The sequence below is a fragment of the Rhinolophus ferrumequinum genome, chromosome 6 (genome assembly GCF_004115265.2).
Source record: "Rhinolophus ferrumequinum isolate MPI-CBG mRhiFer1 chromosome 6, mRhiFer1_v1.p, whole genome shotgun sequence".
Classification (NCBI taxonomy): Eukaryota; Metazoa; Chordata; class Mammalia; order Chiroptera; family Rhinolophidae; genus Rhinolophus; species Rhinolophus ferrumequinum.
In genome coordinates, this window is record NC_046289.1 from 38303582 (window position 1) to 38324327 (window position 20746).

Below are 20746 nucleotides of genomic sequence, written 5' to 3' on the forward strand. Positions count from 1 at the left end.
TGCACAAAAATAAGGAATTTTCTGTTGCTGCACTGTCTACTACAGTAACCGCTAGCCACATGTGGCTGTTGAGCACTTGAAATGTGGCTAGTCTGAATTGAGATGTGCTGTAAGTATAAAAATACTCTGCCAGTTTTGAGCACCTTAGTATGAAAAAGAGAATATAAAATAATCTCATTAATAATCTTTTACATTGATTACATGTTAAAATGATTATATTTTGGATTTAATAAAATGTATTACTAGAATTCACTTTTTTCTCCCTTTTCTCAGGTGGCACTAGGAAATTAAAAATTACACTTGTGGCTCACATATTTCTGTTGGACAGTGCTGTTGTAAAATCATGTAATAGTGACTTATGACAGGATTTGAAGGGCACCGAGGAGTACCTTATTTGAAGGAGCCTGTTAACCCTGTCTCCTGGCTTAAATATTTCTATTGGAGATTCATGACCTTCGGTTACATCGTTAGAAACTCCAGTTGTCTCTTTAAAACATCAACCATTTCTGGATTTGTTTTCTGTTGGGATGTTATTGGTCATTTATACTTAAGTAATGTGACCATTAATAACTTCCATTCATTTAGCTTTATTTTTTTTCCCAGTTACCAATTAGATCTAGACTCTGAGGAAACTACTCTTTGCAGAGTGAGAGGGCTATGAAGTCAGAGAGAAGAAAAGGGGTAATTAGGGAATTTGCTGTGCACTTCCCGAGATGGGAGCAGAGAAAGCTGGGAACAGGGATGATTGCTTGTTTCCTAGGTAAGAACTGCTTACCTAGGAGTGGGGGCCAGGCCGGTGACAGAACAGAGGCCAAGAAAGAGGGGAGAAAGAAGAGTATTAAAGACCGCGTCTCTACAGCCTCACCTTGGAGAGGTTCTGGGACTTTTCCAAGTCTCTCTTCACCCAGGAGGCTTCAGATTCAAGCTTAATTTTTTTTTACTGAAATTGGTTTTGAAAAACTGCTGTATTCCAGCAGGTGGCATAGTTTTCACTGAAACTATCCTTTTTTTCTCTTTATTTGGGTAAATTTCAGTCATAACTTAGGCATTTCCCCCCCCTTTCTTCAGTTAGGTCTTCTCTACGTGGTTAATGGAATTTTGTAAGACGTTAAGTGGGATTATTTGCCTTTTTGTTTTGTTTTGTTTCTTGCTTTTGAATTGAAAGTTGAATCATTGTTATGTATCTTTAAAATAGCATTTATTTAACAAATACATAGCTTTGTCTCCAAGTGGTTTGTTTTTCTGTTGATGTTTAGGAACCCCCTGTTTTGTGGATTCAGAAGGCATTGTTCGAATGCTTAACAGAGGGCTTGGTAATACGTGGACTCCTGTATGTAATACAAGAGAACACTGCAAAGGAAAGTCTGATCACTACTGGGTGGTTGGTATCCATGAAAATCCCCAGCAACTGAGGTAGGCTATTATAAAATGCTTTTTAAAGTGTATTTTTTATTTGTCTTTCACCTTAGTTCATTTACTTGCTTTCCATATTCACTAAATCAGAAATTTGTTTATATTCACTTTGAAGTTTTCAACCAATTGCTTCACTTAGAACTTATCTTCTTAATTTAATTTAATATTACAACCATAAGTTTTTATGGTGAGACCTTTTCTTTACCGACAGGTGCATTCCTTGTAAAGGTTCTCGATTTCCTCCCACCCTTCCACGCCCTGCTGTGGCTATATTATCCTTTAAGCTTCCTTACTGTCAGATTGCAACAGAGAAAGGACAAATGGAGGTATGTGAAAATCTTACCTTGACACTCTAAATTGGATAATGCACTACCTGTGACACGGACATTTAAAAATTATCCTGATGACCAGTGTTGAGTACTCATTACTTTATAATTAGAGAGAGGCAGCAGGGAAGGTCACCAGAGCACCTGACTGCTACCACTTCCAGGGACTGTTTGTGAAGTGGGTGGGTATTACCGGCGGTGCCTCACTAGCACTTTTAGGGGTGGGCCAGTCCCGAGAGGGCCAGCTTCCATAAATTTTGTGCCATAGGCACCTGGCTTGCTTCACCCTAGGCCCAGCCCTGCATCATCAAAAGTCATTTGAAATCTTGCAACTGGTTATTCTAAACAAGAAGCAAATTGGCTTCTAAAAAACTAGTTTTCCAAGTTCTCTGAGCATTAACTATAATAGCTAGGATTTAAAAGCCTGTATTTCTCCCCATTTTTTAAGGATAGAAATTGAGGTCAAGCCATAATATCACATTAGAATTTGAATTGTGAGATAAGCTATAGAAAGGAGTATTTCAGAAAATATTTTATTCAGAAACTGGTATCTTAAGATAAATATTTGACACAGTCACCACACTGATAATTGACTAAGCATTTTTTTCCACTTCTGTAGGAACAGTATTGGCGATCAGTTATGTTTCACAACCACCTGGATTATTTAGCTAACCATGATTATGAATATGAAGAGAATACTAAAAATCAAGCAATAAAACAACAACAGGAACTTTTAATAAAAATGTTTGCAGTAAGTAAAATACATATACTGAAAAAATTAAAGTTAAATGCTTTTCTAAGTTTGAATCTCTTAAAGGCATGTGAATTGGCACTGAGTTCTACAACATAGAATTTCTTAACTTGTATCCGGTGGTGTTTGTCTACCTTATAGGTTCTGTTTTCCAGTTGATGTTGCATTTAAAATATTTAAAACATTACCTTATATGTAAGATCATGGGTAGTAATATACTGTCCTGGTACAACCTCCCCTTTGGTTTTGCCCACTGCACTGCTTTAATGGGACCTCCAAAACATTTTGACACTTAATAAAGTTTAAGAAGCAGGAGCTCTAGCTCCCACTCTTATCACGTGCAACAAATAAAGTTCCCAGGCTTTTACACCTCCAAAGGTGGGCAGGCTGAAGAACTTTCATAAGGCTTTTAGATAGGCCTGCCTTTTGTCATCCTCTTAGGGAACTGCATATGGTAAAAGTTTGTCTATAGCCGCTGACCAGGTTTGGTGCCTTGGATATTTAAGTACCTTTATCTTTGGAGAGAAATGAACTGTTTGAATCTTAAGGTTCATACTTGTGCCCTCAGTCCAGGTTGGTTTACGGACAAGAGTATAATATAATTTCTTCTCTGCTCATCTTACACTTGACTGGAAGCCCGTCGAGGGCAGTGGCCATGTCAGGCACTGACGTGGTATCTAATTTATAGTAAACCTCAGTTTTTCTTGAGAGAGTCAAAGGTCCAGACTTTTAATTTTCAAGTTGAAGGAAAAGGGTTCTGAGGCAAAAGTGATATCAAACACCACAGAGCTAATTGTAGCTAGTCTACAAAAGGCATAATTACTGCTGTCACCTCTGTGCAACATTTCCTTGAGTTTAGTATTAAAGATATTTGATTAGTTTATTGCAGAGTAAGTTTTGTTCCTTTTATAAAGTGTCATTTGTGGTCTAGGAACTGGTAACCTTTTTACTTCCTACGACACATTTAAGGGAACATGTTTATTTACCATTTAGCCTTAGAGGAGCTTTTCCTCTGAAGCAGGGTACTAGTAACTTTGGGGGCTGGTCTTCTTTAGCATTCTCGGCGCCCTGGGAAATGCCTGTAGTTCAGCTTCTTTACTGTGAGAACCATACTATAGCAGGTTCTCAAGTAACATCATTTCATTCAAAGTCAATATGTTATAACTGATAAGAAAAAACGATCAATTCCTGGCCCAGGCCACTATCCATGTGGAGTTTGGACATTCTCCCCATGTCTGTGTAGGTTTTCTCCAGGGACTCCAGTTTCCTCCTATGTGCACTTGAGGTGAATTGGGTGTCTACACTGGCCCAGTCCCAGTGAGTGGGTGTGGGTGTGAGTGGCCCTGTGATGGAAGGGTGTCCTGTCCAGGGTGGGGTCCCGCCTTGTACCCTGAGCTGCTAGAATAGTCTCTGGCCATCCACCACCCTAAACTGGAATAAGTAGGTTGGAAAGTAATTACCGTTTTTATTTATATTTCTTAAATACAGAGGGTGCCAAAACATGTATACACATTTTAAGAAAGGAAATAACTATTAAAATTGTAATAATATGTACCGATAAAAGATGAATACAAGTCATGTGGATGCATTTTTTTGGCACCCCCAGTGTATCAATAGCACTTATTTCAGAATTTAATATAAGAAGTTTAGTGATGTTATTGTGACCAGAAATACGTGGTAGGAACTTATGGTAAAATTGGTTTGTTATACATCCTTTAGCTTAATGTCACAGTTTCCTAGAGCCTATCAACCACATTAAGTGAGGGCTTACTATACTCTTTTTCGTTTCTAAATGCCCCCTGAGGCAGAGTACTACCCTGATTGAGAAGTATTGCTGATAGATAAGTGTTACTAGAAAGTTTGAGAAGAATATGCAGGTGAATATCTAAAGCTTCTATGCTAATGGATCAGACATGGATGCCTAAGTAACAAAATAATCCTTTTACGCTATGAATTATGAGACCCTTGGTAGTCTTCAGAGTTTTAATTTCCTCATATTGTACTTGAGTTGCCTCACTTTGAGTTGTCAAAATTCATACCAAAAGAAAAGTAGTCAGTGTTTTCTAAGAGATGTTAAATGAATGCCCTTCATTTTATATTATTAAGTATAAAAAAATTGAGAAAAAGGAAGTTATTTGTTAACTTGAAAATTGTATAACTCTTTCTGGTAGTTGAAAATCATGGACAATCAAACTTAAAAATGCTAGATAAATCTATTTGCCCTCACCCAAATTCACTTAGTAGCATTTGTGTGCCAATTCTAGGTAAAGTAATAAATAAATCATTTACAATTCATGCCTTCTTTGAATTTGCTACTCTTATTTGGCGAGGGTGGGAAAACAAATTTGAATTTTAAAGGAATCTCTTACTTTCCTTGCAACTAATAGCCTGAAATGATATGCTGTATTTCATTGAATCTGAGCTACTATTGATTGTAAAATGTACCGTTATTTTATTCATTTAAGCCATGAGACAGAAAAAAAATGTTCCCAATTAACTGACCCACCATCCATTGTAAGACACTTTCCAATTTCAGAGATGTTAAAATGTGTACAAATGTGCATCTTATAATCAATGAGATATGGTATCTAGAATACTGTTTTCTCAGTTTTACCAGTAGTTTCATTCCTTTATTTTAAAAAAGTTTTACTTCACGTGATTTAATTTTGTTTTGTTTTGTTTTTCTTTTTGGGTTAGCTTTCCTGTAAACTGGAGCGGGAATTTCGTTGTGTGGAACTTGCTGATCTAATGACTCAAAATGCTGTGAATCTAGCCATTAAATATGCTTCTCGTTCTCGGAGATTAATATTGGCCGAAAGACTTAGTGAACTGGCTGTGGAGAAGGCAGCAGAATTGGCCACAGCCCAGATGGAAGAGGAGGAAGTAGAAGAAGATTTCAGGAAAAAGCTGAATGCTGGGTAAGAAATATTGAGTTGTTTGAATTTTTCTTTTCCATTCTGAATATTAATTTGCTCTTTGCATGTAGTTCTTTATTAAATAATACTATTATCTTTTAGTTACAGTAATACTGCTACAGAGTGGAGCCAGCCAACGCACAGAAATCAAGTTGAAGAAGAAGCAGAGGACACTGGAGAAGCTGATGATATAGAAGAAAAATCAGAAATACGTAAGCATGGTAGGATACATTTTTGAGACAATTTAAAGATGAGAAATGTCATGTGTGGGGCTTTCCCCAATTTACTTGGCTAGGAAAATGGAATGCAGTCGTCCTCCCTTATCCGTGGTATTGCTTTCTGCGGTTTCAGTGATCTGCAGTCAGTTACGGTCTGAAATTTTAAATGGAAAATTCCAGAAATAAACAATTCATAAGTTTTAAATTGTGTTGTCCTGGGTAGCGTGATGAAATCTCCTGCTGTCCTGATCCATCTCACCTGGGACATGAGTCATCCCTTTGTCCACTGTATTAGTAGTCACTTAGTCACTCAGGTATCAGATCAACTGTGCAGTGTCTGTGTTCAAGTAACCCTCGTTTTACTTAATAATGGCCCCAAAGCGTAAGAGTAGTGATCCTGGCAATTCGGATAAGCCAAAGAGAATCCATAAAGTGCTTCCTTTAAATGAAAAGGTAAAGTTCTCGACTTCATACAGAAAGAAAAAAATTGTATGCTGAGGTTGCTAAAAATCTACCGTGTTTCCCCCAAAATAAGACCTAGCTGGACAATCAGCTCTAATGCATTTTTTGGAGCAAAAATTAACATAAGACCTGGTCTTATTTTACTATAAGACCAGGTCTTTATAACATAACGTAACATAACATAACATAAAACATAAACATACGGGGTCTTATATTAATTTTTGCTTCAAAAGACGCATTAGAGCTGATTGTCTGGCCAGGTCTTATGTTTGGGGAAACGGCATAGTAAGAAAGGATTTTCTATCTGAAATTGTGATGAAGGAAAAAGAAATTCGTGGTAGTGTTGTTGTCGCACCTCAAACTGCAAAAATTACAGCCACAATGTGTGATAAGTGCTTAGCTAAGATGGAAAAGGCATTAAATTTGTGGGTGAAAGACGTGAACAGAGAACGTATTCGGATTGAGGCAACGTGTTGCACCAGAAAACATGGAGCCTTTAGAGGCTTCAGCAAGGGTCCCCTGAAACGAATGACCACATCACATAACTTTTATTACAGTATATTGTTGTAATTCTTCTATTATTAGTTATTCTTGCTAATCTCTTTCTGTGCCTAATTTATAAATGAAACTTCACCATGGTATGTGTAGGAGAAAACATAGTATATGTAGAGTTCGATACTACCTCCCTTTTGGGCATCCATGGGGGTCTTAGAACATATCCCTTATAGATAAAGGGGGACTGCTGTACTCATACTTTTTCAAGACATCTTTGCTGTCTGGTTGTTCATTATAGAGGATGACTTTATCTTTCTATTTACATTGTATTATCTTAATTATTCTATAGGGCAGAACCCATTTTCCAAAAGTGCAAATTCTTCTGATGTGCCAGCTGTTAAGTCGGGTAAGAAAAATCTGTGATTTCATAATATCAAGGAAATTTTATAAGTAGTCTTTAAAGTAATACCTCTGCTCAAATACACCTTACCCTTTACGGCCTGTTTCTTTTGATATTGTTCTATTTTTTTGTTTTGTTTTGTTTATCAGAAATGTTGTTTGTGAAACTATGTTCATTTAATAAATATTTATTAAATGCCTATTGTGTGTCAGATATTTGACTAGATGGGGGATTCTGAAGTCAATCAGACATGCATGGTTGATCCCTGTATAAACCCTATAGTACCAATTGACTTCTTAAACTATGTACATATATTGCTTTTGTTAAAAAATTATCTTTAAAAATGTGTACAGAGTATTAAAAGAGCAGGTAACAGGTGGCTATAATTTACTCAATGGTAGGGTTTGGGTCTGGTACCCAAGGAAGGCCTCATGGAGTGTTTGAAGCAGAGACCTGAACGATGACTAAGTCGGCTAGGCAGAGGTGGGTGGGAGCAGACGCAGAGGAAAGACATGTGGGCTTAAGGAGCAGCATGTGTGATACCTGTAAGAGTGGTGTGAATAGCACAGGACAGAGAAAAAGTGGTGCTGAGTGGTTTTGGAGCAGTGGACAGGAGCCAAATCGTGCAGATCCATGTAGGCAATAGTAAGCGTTTTGATCTTTATTCTAAGGTCGCTGGGAGGCTGTAGGTTTTAAAAGCGGGCATAGCATGGCACACTGCAGAGGAGGAATGCATATAAAGAAACTGATGAGGCAGTCCAAGTGAGATCGAATAGCGGCTTGGACTAGTGGTGGTGATGCTAGAAAGAATGGAAGAACTGAAGAGGTGCTTCTGAAGATGATGTGGAAAGTGTGGAAGTTCAGGTGTGAGGAATGACTCTTAGTACTTGAGTGAATGATGGTGCCATTTATTGAGTCAGGAAACACTAGGGAAATGCAGGAGTGGATAGAAGGAGGATGAATTACAATTGGATTTTTGGTCAGGAGTTCAGGGAAGTGGTATGTCTGGGATTGAAATATAAAATGAAAATCGTTAGCAATTTAAATTGCAATAAGTACAGCAATTTAAATTATGGGCATGGGTGAAGGAGCACCAGGGGAGGATGTAAAGTGCGAAGAAAAATGAGCTTAGGCCTCAGGTATCTCCAACATTTAGACATCAGGTCGTGGAGAAGGAGGAAGGGGAACCATCGGAAGAGAATGAGACCAGTGCGGAAGGAGGTACGGCAGGGTAAGGTGGTATCTCAGAAGACAAGGAAGGAGACAGTATAAGAAGAAGGGAACACTCAGCTATGTGGATTGCCGTTGAGAGACCAGATAAGGTGACAACAGAAAAGTATCCACCACGTTTGGCCACACAGAGTTTTACTGGGTTCTTAGCAAGAGCAGCTTCTGTACGGTAGTAGATCTGGAAGCCATACTATATTGGAGGTGAGGAAATGGGAATAGCCGTGTAGACAGCTCTTGAGAAATTTGGCCATATAGGGGAGGTGAGAAAAAAATGGCTGAGGGGAGGTGGGGTAGAGAGGGTTTGTTTGTTTGTTTGTTTGTTCAAGTTGAGGAGCCAATAAAGAGGGAAAAGTCAAAGGTGTTATAGCCATTGATAGGACAAGTTTCTTGACAAAGCAGGAAGGGGTGGGATTTAGAGCACAAGGAGAGGAATTACTAACCTTAGCGAAAACAAGGCACCATTCTTCATGGAAACAGGAGAAAAGGATAGGTCTGTCCATACTGTGTACAGTGGCAAATTGGGATAGTTACCATCTAAAAGCTTTTATTTTGTTTTGGAAATAGGGAGGAGGTCACATATAGTTGTTAATAGTTTTAAAGTTACAAAGTACATTTATTTTCATATAATAGAGATTAAAATATTCTGTGTATTATTATAGAAGTCTTCTATGTTTTACCACTATTAAGTGAGGGTTTCTTCCTTTGAAAGGTGCAGTTACCTCTAGCAACCAAGGACGAGTAAACCCCTTTAAGGTAAACTCTTTACAGCGATATTTTCTATTATTTAAATACATTTCCATACAGAAATATTTTCAAACCACCCCAGTGACCCTCCTGAGACTTGGAGGCATTAAAGGTTAAAGCAGATCTTGTAACAACAATGACGAAAGCAGCACTGGTTCACGCTTGCACTAAGAGTTATGTTTTCACTTATCTTCTAAGTACGTATTGTTTTGAAAGGTACTCCGTGTTTTTCTTGGAGATGTTGTATTTGAGAAAGAATATGTGCACTGATCTTAATTTGGATTGCACCAAATCTATTCAGTTTCCAAAATGAGACTACGGTACAAACAACAAGTGTAAAGGAAAAATAAATCTCTTGGGATTTTTTTTCTTCTGTCAACACAAAATGCTAATACGAGTTTGCTCTGTAGGTATCAGCCAGTTCGAAAGAGTCAGCCACGTCAGTGAATTCAGCACGTTCTAATATTTTAGATAACATGAACAAATCGAACAAGAAATCTGCACTTAATCGAGCTGCAAGTAATGAAAAGTCTCCGGTTATAAAGCCTCTAGTTCCAAAGCCAAAGTCGAAGCAGGTACCAATTCAACTACCCACGTCTGCAATAAGCAGCACGCGATCTGTCTGTCTAACTTTAGTTTTGTTCACTGCTTCAGGTATGGGACTGGAGGCTCTAATTGTTTATAATTGATTGTCCAATGAGGGTACTGGTTCTCAATTCTGGTTTTGCTTCAGAATCACTTTTTTTGAACATATATATACCCAGGCCCTGGGGACTGAGGCATGTATCTGTATTTTTTTAAAAATTTCCCAGATGGTTCTGTTGCATATCCCTATTTAATGATGACTGGTATAGTACCTGGCTCTAATCAGTCCTTGTTCTGTATTCTGATTTTGCTTCCCATATTTTATCCCAGATTTGGTATTTCATCTCAGATTTGTCATTAAAATATGTCTGTTGTTTATCTCATGGAATTTGAAGTACAGTGTTTTTGGGTCTGGTGTGTGTACGCATGTTTATTTTCAACCGAGAACCTCAGGACTTCACATGTTGATACAAGAATTCTAAATAATTATAAATATATTTCCACATTTCCCAAAACTTATAACGTATAAAATCATACTAGATTTTGTTGCAGTATTTATTATGTTTGTTTTTATAGGCATCTGCAGCATCCTATTTCCAGAAAAGAACTTCCCAAGCTGATAAGACTGAGGAAGTAAAAGAAGAAAACCCTAAAAATTCATCATCTGAAACCCCAGTTTTGTGTCCTGAAAACAATGAAAATCAAAGGTCAGTACAGAGAAATTTAATATTCTCAAGATGCAGTATCCCAAAAAACAGCATACAGAAGTAGCAATACAAAATTATGCTACTTTGTTATTCATTATCATAAATAGTATATTGGCATTGGTAGTGGCCATTCTGAACACTTTAAGGAAGCCACAAATATTAATTAATGCCTATTTACATTACTTATTAAAGTATGCCTTGGTAAATTATATATATGTTTTAAATTATAGGTACTTTTTTTTAGGATACTGTATTTTATAATTAGTTCGTTTGTTAAAATAGATATTATAGTTACATGGGAGAAACATAGTCAAAAGGTATGTAATGAAAAATAAATCTCTTTCCTATCTACCCTGTTCTCCTCTCCACAATATCACTGCAACAAGTTTCTTATATAGCTTTCTAGAATTAATCTATGCATGTCCAAACACTCATATTTGTCTATTTTTTTTAGTTTTATAAAAATGATAGTGTACGTGTTGTTTTATACCTTGTTTTTTTCCCACTTAACAGCAACTTTTGCAGGTCATTTCATATTAACTTCATAAAGAGTTTCTTTTATCTTTTTGTATTCATTGAATGGATGTACTATAGTTTACTTAGTTTTGTACTGGTGGAAAAAGGTATTTTGCTAGTACAAATAGTACTGCAGTGAATAACTTTATATGGATATAATTTCTCGCATATACATGTAGCTATGGATTCCTGTATGGTTTAAGTTAATGTGTACTTGTAATTCTAATAGATACTGCCAGATTGTTCTGTATTGATGTTGTATCATTTTATACATCTCAGCAATATGAGAGTTCCATTTGTCCATATCCTATTTGTCCACTTTGCAGAATGTTACCAAATTTCTTGATCTGTTATGCTAGATTTACTTAAAATGCATCAGTTAAATTGAAGACGTCACCATTTCATTTTTAACATTATATATATCATTTAATCAGTACCTCACGTTAACCAGTTTAATTTGAGGGGGTAGCTATGGTTTTCATTTTTCCTATTTTCTGAATTAATTTAGATACTAAACAGTGAAATTTTTATTTAAGAAGATTCCATTTTTATATTATCAATTGTCTATACAGGAAAAGAGTGCTCAATAAATATTAAATATTTGTATTAAACCTTCACTTGTGACCTAAAGATAGTTTTTGTCAGAAGTGAAATCTAATTGACAAGTGTGCCATGTCCATGTTTATATAATGATGCAAGAAAGGACCCACACTCCCAGGTCAGCCGTGAGAGCCAGGGTAAGAGAATGAGTAAGGAACCTGAGAGAGTCCTAAAGATTTTAAATAGCTGGTTTGGGAAGTGGAGAAAGAGCCTATCAAGGCTACATGGGAGAATTTTACGGGCCAGAGGGGCTAAGTGAAATTGCAGACCTTGAGCCTGTCAACATTCATAAAACAATTGAAAGTGCAGAATCCATAGTTGCTGCACATGGAAAATACAAGTGTGAGTAATGCCTTTGAATTGACCTTACAAAGAATTTCTCAGTTCATTATTCTTGGAGTCTCCAGGCACTTTAAGTAACATGTAATATGAATATTAACAAATGTAATTAATTGTATCTCTCTAACCTGAAAAAAATCATAAAGTACTTTTAACGATGTCTTAACTATAAAATTTATTCACATAATTGTGCCATTTTAGGCAAAAGACTGGGTTCCAGATGTGGCTGGAAGAAAACAGAAGTAATATTTTGTCTGACAATCCTGACTTGTCAGATGAAGCAGACATAATTAAAAAAGGAATGCTTCAATTTAGAGTATTGTCAGCTGAAGAAAGGAAGGTAAGGATAATTGTGCTGAGATTGAGATCTTAATGAATTCCCAAGTTTTAAAAATTCTTATAGAATATATCTTTTTCTGTTTTTGAAAATTGAATACAGTCTGGTAAACTTTTGGTGGAGAGGAAATTAAATAACTGAAATGTCAGCACTGAACATATGGATATGTAATAGTTATTATTTAGTACTAAGTTTATTTGGGGGCAGGTATACTATTTCTATCTCTGTAAGTTCCTGCGTATTATAAATTAAGGGAATACGCCAAGAAAAAGTGCAATACTTGGGGGGTGGCATGGTGCTAATAACACCAAGTTGCCGGTTCGATCCCCACACGGGCCACTGTGAGCTGCTCCCGCCTTAAAAAATAAATAAATAAATAAAACCAGCACTCTGTTACAAAAAAAAAAAGTGCAACACTTATAAATTAAAAGCAAATAAAATTAATGAGTAAAAATGAAATTAATTCACATTTTTGGACTAGTACTTCAGGGTCCTCGTAAGCAGAATTTTAAAAAATACTATTTACTTATACTGAGTGCTAAATGAGAATAATGCTTTTGTGGGGAAAAGCTGGTGTTCTGTTCCAATCTTTCACATGGAAATTAGAACAGGTGGCTTTTACCTGTTGGCTCCTTGAGTAAATTTCTGCCATGTGAAAGAAGGCTGGGAGCAGTGTCTGTTGCAATGGGAAGGAATGTGTGTGATGTTATCAGTTAAATCCTCACACTTCACTTCCCTGTGCTGCAGGGGCACCTGGTGACAGATTCTTGCCTCGATAAACTAGGTTTTATGAATAAAGGTATTGCAAAATAAGGAAGTTTGAAACTGGTCTAACCACCTCTAGCCTCATTTAGAATCTCGTCAGCAACCTTGTGTTTTTCATTTTTGTAAGTGTTTATAAAAGGCTGAAAAATTAAAGAATTAGGGAAAATGGAATCTGATTGAGTCAGACCTTATGCAGGAAAACAGGAAGCAACTTGGCAAAAGTTGTGATAGTGTTTTTGAATACTTCGAAATGTAATCAATATTTTAAAGATAAATCTTAGACATTTACTTACATCCAGTCTGTTAATGTGAGAAATTCTATAGCTCAAAGGGTCCCTTTTCTACAATAAATAAATGGGAAAGAAAATAAAGTAGTAGTAGCAGGAACTGTTATAAAGTTAGAGAGATTTAAGAGACAGATGAATGAAGCTTTTTAGGTTCTTGCGTAGTGAATAGAGGCCAATATCTGTTGTATATAACATTCCTGACATGACAGAGTGATAGGGATGAAGAACTGAGTCCTGATTGCCAGGAGCTGAGGCCTGGGTGAGGAGTGAGGGCAACATGAGGGACCCTTGTGGGGATGGGCTGTTCTGTATTTTGAATGTGGTGGTAAAAACACGAACCTACAATAGGATTAAACACACACATGAGTAGAAGTAAAAAGGATTGTGTCGGTGTCAATATTGTGGTTTTGCAGGATTCTACCATTGGGGGAAACTGGGTAAAGGGTACACAGGATCTTTCTGTATTGTTTCCTACAAATGCATGTGCATCTCCATTCTCAAAATGAAAAGTTTCAGTAAAAACAGTCCCTGCAGTTACAGTATTTTGCACTTAATAGGGTTAAGTACAAGCAGAGTTTAGATTGAAATACTACAGAGGGAGAATGTAAATTTTTAATGTGCTCTGCAATTAAGTAATAAGTTTAACAATGAGAATGTTTAATGATTGTAACAATTCAAGTGCTAATTATGCTACTTTATATACGAAATGTTACCTGGAAAAGTAAAGAAATCATTTTCTTCCTATTCCTTTGTTATTGCATAAAAATATTTTCTCCAATATTTTTACAAAGGCTTGGGCTACTAAGGCCAAAGGAGGAATGGCAAGTGATGGAGCTGAAGCAAAGAAGCGAAAATGTGTGGTTGATGAAAGTCATGAAACTGAAGACCAGAAAGAAAAAGCAACGGAGAATCTGAATTTGCCTAAAAAGCATAAACCTTTAGATCTTTCTACAAATCAGAAACTGTCAGCTTTTGCATTTAAGCAGGAATAGAATAAGGAAGTGACCTTAGGAAAGTAATGGATTTTTATCACTCGTCTTTGATGAATCTGGATTTTAAAAATATATATATATATTTAGGAAACGCTATATATTTTTAGGAGTTTAAAGACAATTGTTTGTCTTTATAAGACAAGGTCGTAATTCTACTGGTGTTGGTAGCAGGGAATGTGTTAAAACACTCATTTCTGCAGATTGCTTTGCCCGCACATGGAGGGGCCGCCCGTTCAGAAGCACTGTGACGGTGGTCTCTGACGTGAAGCCACTAGCATGTCCCAGTGAAAAGCAGTTTGATTTTATTTCTTACTTTCAAAATAATCCAAGCCAAGCAAGGTCTTAAAACCTCTGAGCATCCAAGTACCTTGTACAGATTTTCTCTTTTGGTTTATGTCATGTCCTGGGAAGTACTACAGTAGTTTTCTTCTCAAGTGCTTCCATAGGTTGCTTTCTGTGTCTATACTGGACCTAGGGGGCCATGGTTTTTAACATGGGCCCTAAACATGTACATAGTTTTGTAGATGAGACTTTTGTTTGTTTTAGAAATTTCTTCATACATGACTTTCAATCGTCTGTATAGCCTAGTTTTTAAAAAATAAACTTTCACATTTCCATATTTTGCTTGATATGGCTTTAATATTGCATTTCCATGAAATGGAAATGTTTCTAGAAAATATATTTTATATTTCTATCCTTAATTTCCTCCACCATCCCCGTCGTGCCATACATTATACACACAGAGGCGAAGAACTGAAGATAGTGTTTTGATAGTATTGCAGCCCAGGGCATGGTGTGCTCCTGGTAAGGTACTCTGTTATCAGCACCAATAGAAGTTTACTGAGCAAGTTTTTGAAGCCTTAATAGAGAGTAATTAAAGAGTTAGGGAACATAGCTTTCCATTTTGTGTCCTGTCAAGTACGATGACAGTGACATGTAGCACAGCCTCAAGTTTGGTTTATGTGGGCCTGAAATTCTAACCATGCCCCAGCCTTTGGAGAGTCATTTTGGGGGAAGCCTGTGTGCATTGTTTTAACCTCATAACATTGATGAGAGCGAAGGGGAACGAAAGCTATCATAGTAAAGCAGGTAAATTAGAAGCCTTTTGTATCCCAAGTGTGGCTTCAACCGACCAAGCTGCAACGCAGTATTGATTTGACAGAGCCTCTGCTTCAGTGATGTCTGTCTCAAAATGGCTCCGAATGATTTCTGTACCGCAAAATAAAGCCAGACTGGGAATCAGAAAGAAGGAGAGGGAAAAGTGTTTAACTCCTTTTATTTTGAGCAAGCAAGATTAAGTATTTCATACATTTTTGGTTATTATTCTAAGCAGCGCTTAATACAAATGCAGCCACTTAATGAGGGCAACTTCCAGGGGTGGGGATGGGTGTGATAGTAGTAAAATAAAATCAGGTTAAATTGAGGATAGGTTGGAAGGAACAAAATATGTGGAAAATTTAAATGTATACGAGCCAAAGGATATTCTTTATCTCACAATGATTAAGGTTAAGAAGGAATACTTGTCAGACTTTTTAATTAGTAGCTGGTACTGAGAGACATCATAGCACAGTGGTTAGGAGCACAGGTTTCAAAACCAAACCACTTGGAACTGGTGACCTGTAATACCTACCAGCTGAATAACCTTGGGCAAGTTTTACCTCTGTCCACTCATCCATAAAATGGGTTTAATAATAGTATCTACTTCATAGGGTTGTTTGAATGAGATAAAAGCACTTAGTTCCTGGCACATAGTGATGTTTAATGTAAAAGTCATCTGTTATTATGCTATTAGCTATTTCACCTTTCTTTGCCATTTAGTTTGATTCTGAGAGAATTAATTTTGATTTCAAGATCCTGTAGTAAAAGTTTATTTATAATACTTTGGAAAGCATGTTTGTACACATGTATTTTATTTCCTCAATTTGCTTATTGTACATAGTGTATACTACTTAAGGATATAATCCTTAAATGTTCTATTTCAGATCCATGAAACCTGATAATACCATTCAAGGATTTGCAAAAGGTTTTTTTAGTCCTCTCCTTTTATTTGGTTGAAGGAAGGTCTTTGTATTGACTTGGTTTAACTTACAAACCAGAACATTGAAACCAAGAAACATTATCCTTATTCCTTTGCTATATAAGATTTTAAGCCTCTTTAAAAATAATGTTTTTTCAGAGAATTGGGGCTTAATGTTAGGAAAATGGAAATGGAAATAAACTAATATATTAACCACCATCATGAGATCAATATTACCTATTCTGAGCTTATTAGGTACTGTAGAAAGTTGTCATGTGCTTAATTTTATTCTTCAATGGCAAAAACTTCTCAAAGAGGGGGATATTTTATAGCTTTACATTTATCAAAAGGCGTCATTATCCAGTTATTCCAGAAAGCAAGTGAATGAACACTGGATTAGGCCTGCCAGCTGTGAGGACAGGTACCCCACAGCCTCTTACCTCAGTGTTCTAGCCTGTGCTGCGCCAGTGTCACTGACATGGAACACATCCCCTAGACAAAAGGATGAGAGAAACCCATCCATGAAGAACGCATCTTAATCATTGACTAGTTGTCTTATAGGCATGTTTTGTTTTCCAGCTGTTTTATTATAGAAATATATCATTTTCCCCAAGTTTTTTTTTTTTTGAAAATTTTCAAACCTACAGAAAATTTCAAATAGTACAGTAAATATACATATAACCTTTACCTAGACTGACTTGTTGACATTTTGTCATACATACTTTACAAACATGGTTTTTCCTGAATCATTTGAAATATGCATCATGGCACTTCTTCCCTCAATATTGCATGTATCCCCTAAGAAAGACGTTTTTTGACATAACTACAATATCATTATTATACCAAAGAAATTTAACACAAGAATATTATTGCCTAACATATTTCATATTAAAATTTCTCCCAAAGTGCCCTTTAGCCTTTCCCCCCACACCCAATGTAGGATCAGTCAAGATTCCTGCATTGCACTTAATTATTAGAAGTACATACTTTTTCATACGGGAAAGAATGAGGGAGAGCATCCCCCTAATCCCAATACCCAGATATAACCACTGTTAACATTTGGGTGTATGTCATTAGGTTTTTTTCTGTGCATGTGTTCTTTTTTTTCCCCCCCACACAAGAAAGTGCAGTCCAAATTCATACGCCATAGAGATGTTTAAAAAAGAAAACAAGTCAAGCCTAAAATTTAAAGTGCGGTGGCCTTTTGCTGGTAGTGGTCCTGTGGCTGATAGCAATTCCTACCTGCTTTGGAACTGTCGTTAAGGGCAAAAAACTGATAGAATGGAAACTAAACAATGGATCAGAAAGCCAAAAGTTTGTTCTTTGAAAGACTAATAAATTAGAAAAATATCTGGCAAGATTAGTCATAATAAAAAGCAAAACACAAATAAGTGATATTAGGAATGCAGAGGAATTTATTAACTACAAATGGTACAGATTTTAAAAAGATAAGCTTATGGTAATCAGTTTTATGTGTCAGCGGGCTAGACTACAGTTGCCAGTTATTCGTTCAAACACTAACCAATGTGTTGCTATGAAGGTATTTTACAGATTGTATTCAAATCCATAATCAGTTGACTTCACGTGAGATTATCCTAGATAATATGTGTGGGCCTGATTCAATCAGTTGATAGCCCTTAAGAGCAGAACAAGGTTCTGTGAGGGAGAAGAAATGACACCTGTAGAAACCAGCTTCAGCTCATGCCTGAGATTCCCAGCCTGCCCTTCCTGAAGGTCTACCCTGTGGATTTAGGGTTTTAGACTTGCCTCCCAGCCTCCACGATTGTGAGTCAAGAGATTTATTGCAATAAATCTTTTAGTATATATTTCCTCCTAGTTCTGTTTCTTTGGTTGAACCTGACTAATTCAAGACTATTTTAAATAACTTTATGACAATAAATTTTGATGAAATGAACAAGTACCTACAAAAGCAGAGCTTATTAAAACTGACTCAAAACATCAAAAAGACAAATACTTAGGAATATATTTAACAAATAAGTTCAAAACTTATACTTTGAACTACTAAACATGTCGAAAGACATAAAAGAAGACCTAAACAAATGCAGACATCCTGTGTTTGTGGACCAGAAGACTTAATATTGTTAAGATGGTAGTCCTCCCCAAACTGACCTACAGATTTAGTGTGATCTTTATCAAAACCCAAGTTGGCTTTGCAGAAAATGACAGCTGATCCTAAAATTCATATGGAAATTTAAGGGACCCAGAATAGCCAAAGCAGTCTTGAAAAAGAACAAGTTGGAGGATTCACACTTCCCAATTTCAGAACTTACTATGAAGCTATAATAATCACCGCTTTGTGGTACTGGCATGAGAATACACCTATAGATCAATGGAATGGAACTGAGAGTCCAGAAATAAACACATTTACAGTCAACTGATTTTTGACAAGGTTGCAAGGACAATTCAATGGAGAAAGGATAGTCTTTTCTGTATATGGTGCTGGGACAACTAGATACATGCAAAAGGATGAAGTTGGACCTCTATCACATCATATAAAAAATTAATCCCAAGTTGATCAAGACCTAAATGTAAGAGCTAAAACTATAAGGTTCTTAGAAGACAACAGGCATAAATCTTTTTGACCTTAGATTAAGCAGTGGTTTCTTAGAGATAATACCAGAAAAACAAGCAACAACAAAAAAATAAAGCCAATATCATCAAAATTAAAAATTTTGTGCTTCAAAAAATACTGTTAAGGAAAAAAGAAAACAGACAAGCCACAAAACAGGGAAAAATTTTGCAAATCATTTAGAATATATAAACAACTCTTACAACTCAATAGTAAAAGAACAAATAACCCAATTTAATAATGGGCAGATGAAGGGGCATTTCTCCACGATATACAAATGGCCAATAACACATGAAAAGGTGCTCAATATCTTTAGCCATCAGGAAAATGTAAATCAAAACTATGAGATACACTTTACACCCACTGGGATGGCTGTGATGGAAAGGAGGGACAGTAATAAATGTTGGTAAGGATGTGGAGAAATTAGAACCCTCAGACTTTGCTGGGAGGAATGTAAACATGGTTTGGCAAATGTTAAACAGTTATATGACCCAATATTTCCACAATTAGGTATAAACCCAAGAGTAATGAAAACATGTCCACACAGAAACTTGTACACGACTGTTCAGTGCATTATGTATAATAGCGAAAAAGTAAAAACTACCCGAATGTTAAAATGATGAATGGATAAAGTGGTCTATGCATACAATGGAATATTATTTGGCAATAAAAAGAAATGAAGTACTGATACATGTTACAACATGGATGAACCATGAAAACGTGCTAAGTGAAAGAAGCCAGTCACAAAAAACTATATTATATGATTCCGTTTATGTGAAATGTCCAGAATAGGCAAACAGAGACAGAAAGTAGATTGGTGGTTGCCTAGGGCTAGAGTTTGAGAGGAAAGCGTGAATGACTGCTTATGGGTCCAGGATTTCTTTTTGGAGTGATGAAAATATTCTGGAATTAGATAGGGATGGAGGTTGCACAGCTCTGAATATACTAAAAACCACTGAATTGTACTCTTAAGTGGGTAAAAATGTATGGTCTGTGAATTACGTCTTTCTAAAGTGGTTATAAAACTGACTCAAAGAAATAGAAAATCTGAATAGTCTATAATCAATTTAAACAATTAGTCTACATTTAAAATTCTCAAAAAGAACACCAGGATAGATGAATTTAGAGTTAAGTTCTATCAACAGTCAAATAAAAATTCCAATTTTATTTACATTATTGAGTATAACAGCTGTCATAATCTTGATATCAAAACCTTTTAGAGTTAGTTCAAGAAGGAAAATTTAAACCAGTCTCTCTCATGAACCTAGATGAAAACCAAGTAAAATTTTAGTAGGCCAGATCTAACCTTGTGTAAAAAAAGATACTTTTTTTTACCCCATTTAGTTACCCCATTGACTCAATCCAATGAATACAACATTAGAAAGTCAGTTAATGCTGACTAAAGGACAAAATTAAAGTGTTGCATAAAAGCATGTATTTTGTTCAAAGGGATTTGTGCCACTCTATTTTTTTCTATCACTTTATGGAATTGACTTTGTCGCTGAACGATGTCACCCCGGGGCTCATAAACACGCAAGTATTTTTATGAGGAGAATAATATAAAGTTACACTACTGCAAAATTTGTTAAAAGGGAATAATGCTGTTCTTTTCATTGTAAATTGTATTTTCTTTACTAGGTCTTTGTTTTCTGTTTTCTCCTGGTATGGTTTTCTGTTGCAATGTATGTGTCTCTTGTAATCGTGGATGCTTGATCTCACTGAGAGGTGCAGGTTTTCGAGGGCAGGAGCCATGTGGTGGGGTGATTGGCCTAATCGATACACTACACGCTTTGGAGCTTGATAGGCTCAGGGTTTATATCCTGCCTCTACCACTGGAGCTGTGGCTCTGGGAACCACTTAACCTCTCGATTTTCTGTTCCCTATGGCCCTTGTAATAAAGATAAAAGTAATTTTCTGCTCAGGTCCCCTTCTCAGAGAACCTCAGAGATCCTCGTCCCCAGGATAGCCACATATCCCTTGCCATCACTTCCCCAGACTGCAGCTACACTAGAAGTGCACAACTGACCCCAACATTTGGGGGTCCAATCTCCCAGAAA

General features: G+C 36.4%; 1 protein-coding gene across 6 annotated transcripts in view; it reads left to right on the plus strand.

Moving 5' to 3' along the window:
* WDHD1 (WD repeat and HMG-box DNA binding protein 1) overlaps positions 1–19336 on the plus strand; it is a 50421-nt gene extending 31085 nt beyond the window's left edge. Inside the window, exons 16-26 of one of the 6 annotated variants that reach the window (XM_033109444.1) lie at positions 1257–1413; positions 1625–1739; positions 2359–2490; positions 5188–5408; positions 5508–5626; positions 6930–6986; positions 8923–8963; positions 9365–9529; positions 10116–10246; positions 11903–12041; positions 13882–19336. In XM_033109444.1, coding sequence (XP_032965335.1) covers positions 1257–1413; positions 1625–1739; positions 2359–2490; positions 5188–5408; positions 5508–5626; positions 6930–6986; positions 8923–8963; positions 9365–9529; positions 10116–10246; positions 11903–12041; positions 13882–14082 — 1478 coding nt within the window. In that variant the 3' untranslated portion in view covers positions 14083–19336. Of the gene's footprint in view, positions 1–1256; positions 1414–1624; positions 1740–2358; positions 2491–5187; positions 5409–5507; positions 5627–6929; positions 6987–8919; positions 8964–9364; positions 9530–10115; positions 10247–11902; positions 12042–13881 lie in introns of all 6 variants that reach the window. The other 5 variants (XM_033109445.1, XM_033109446.1, XM_033109447.1 and 2 more) reach the window with 5 other exon arrangements.
* The last annotated feature ends 1410 nt before the right edge of the window (positions 19337–20746 follow it).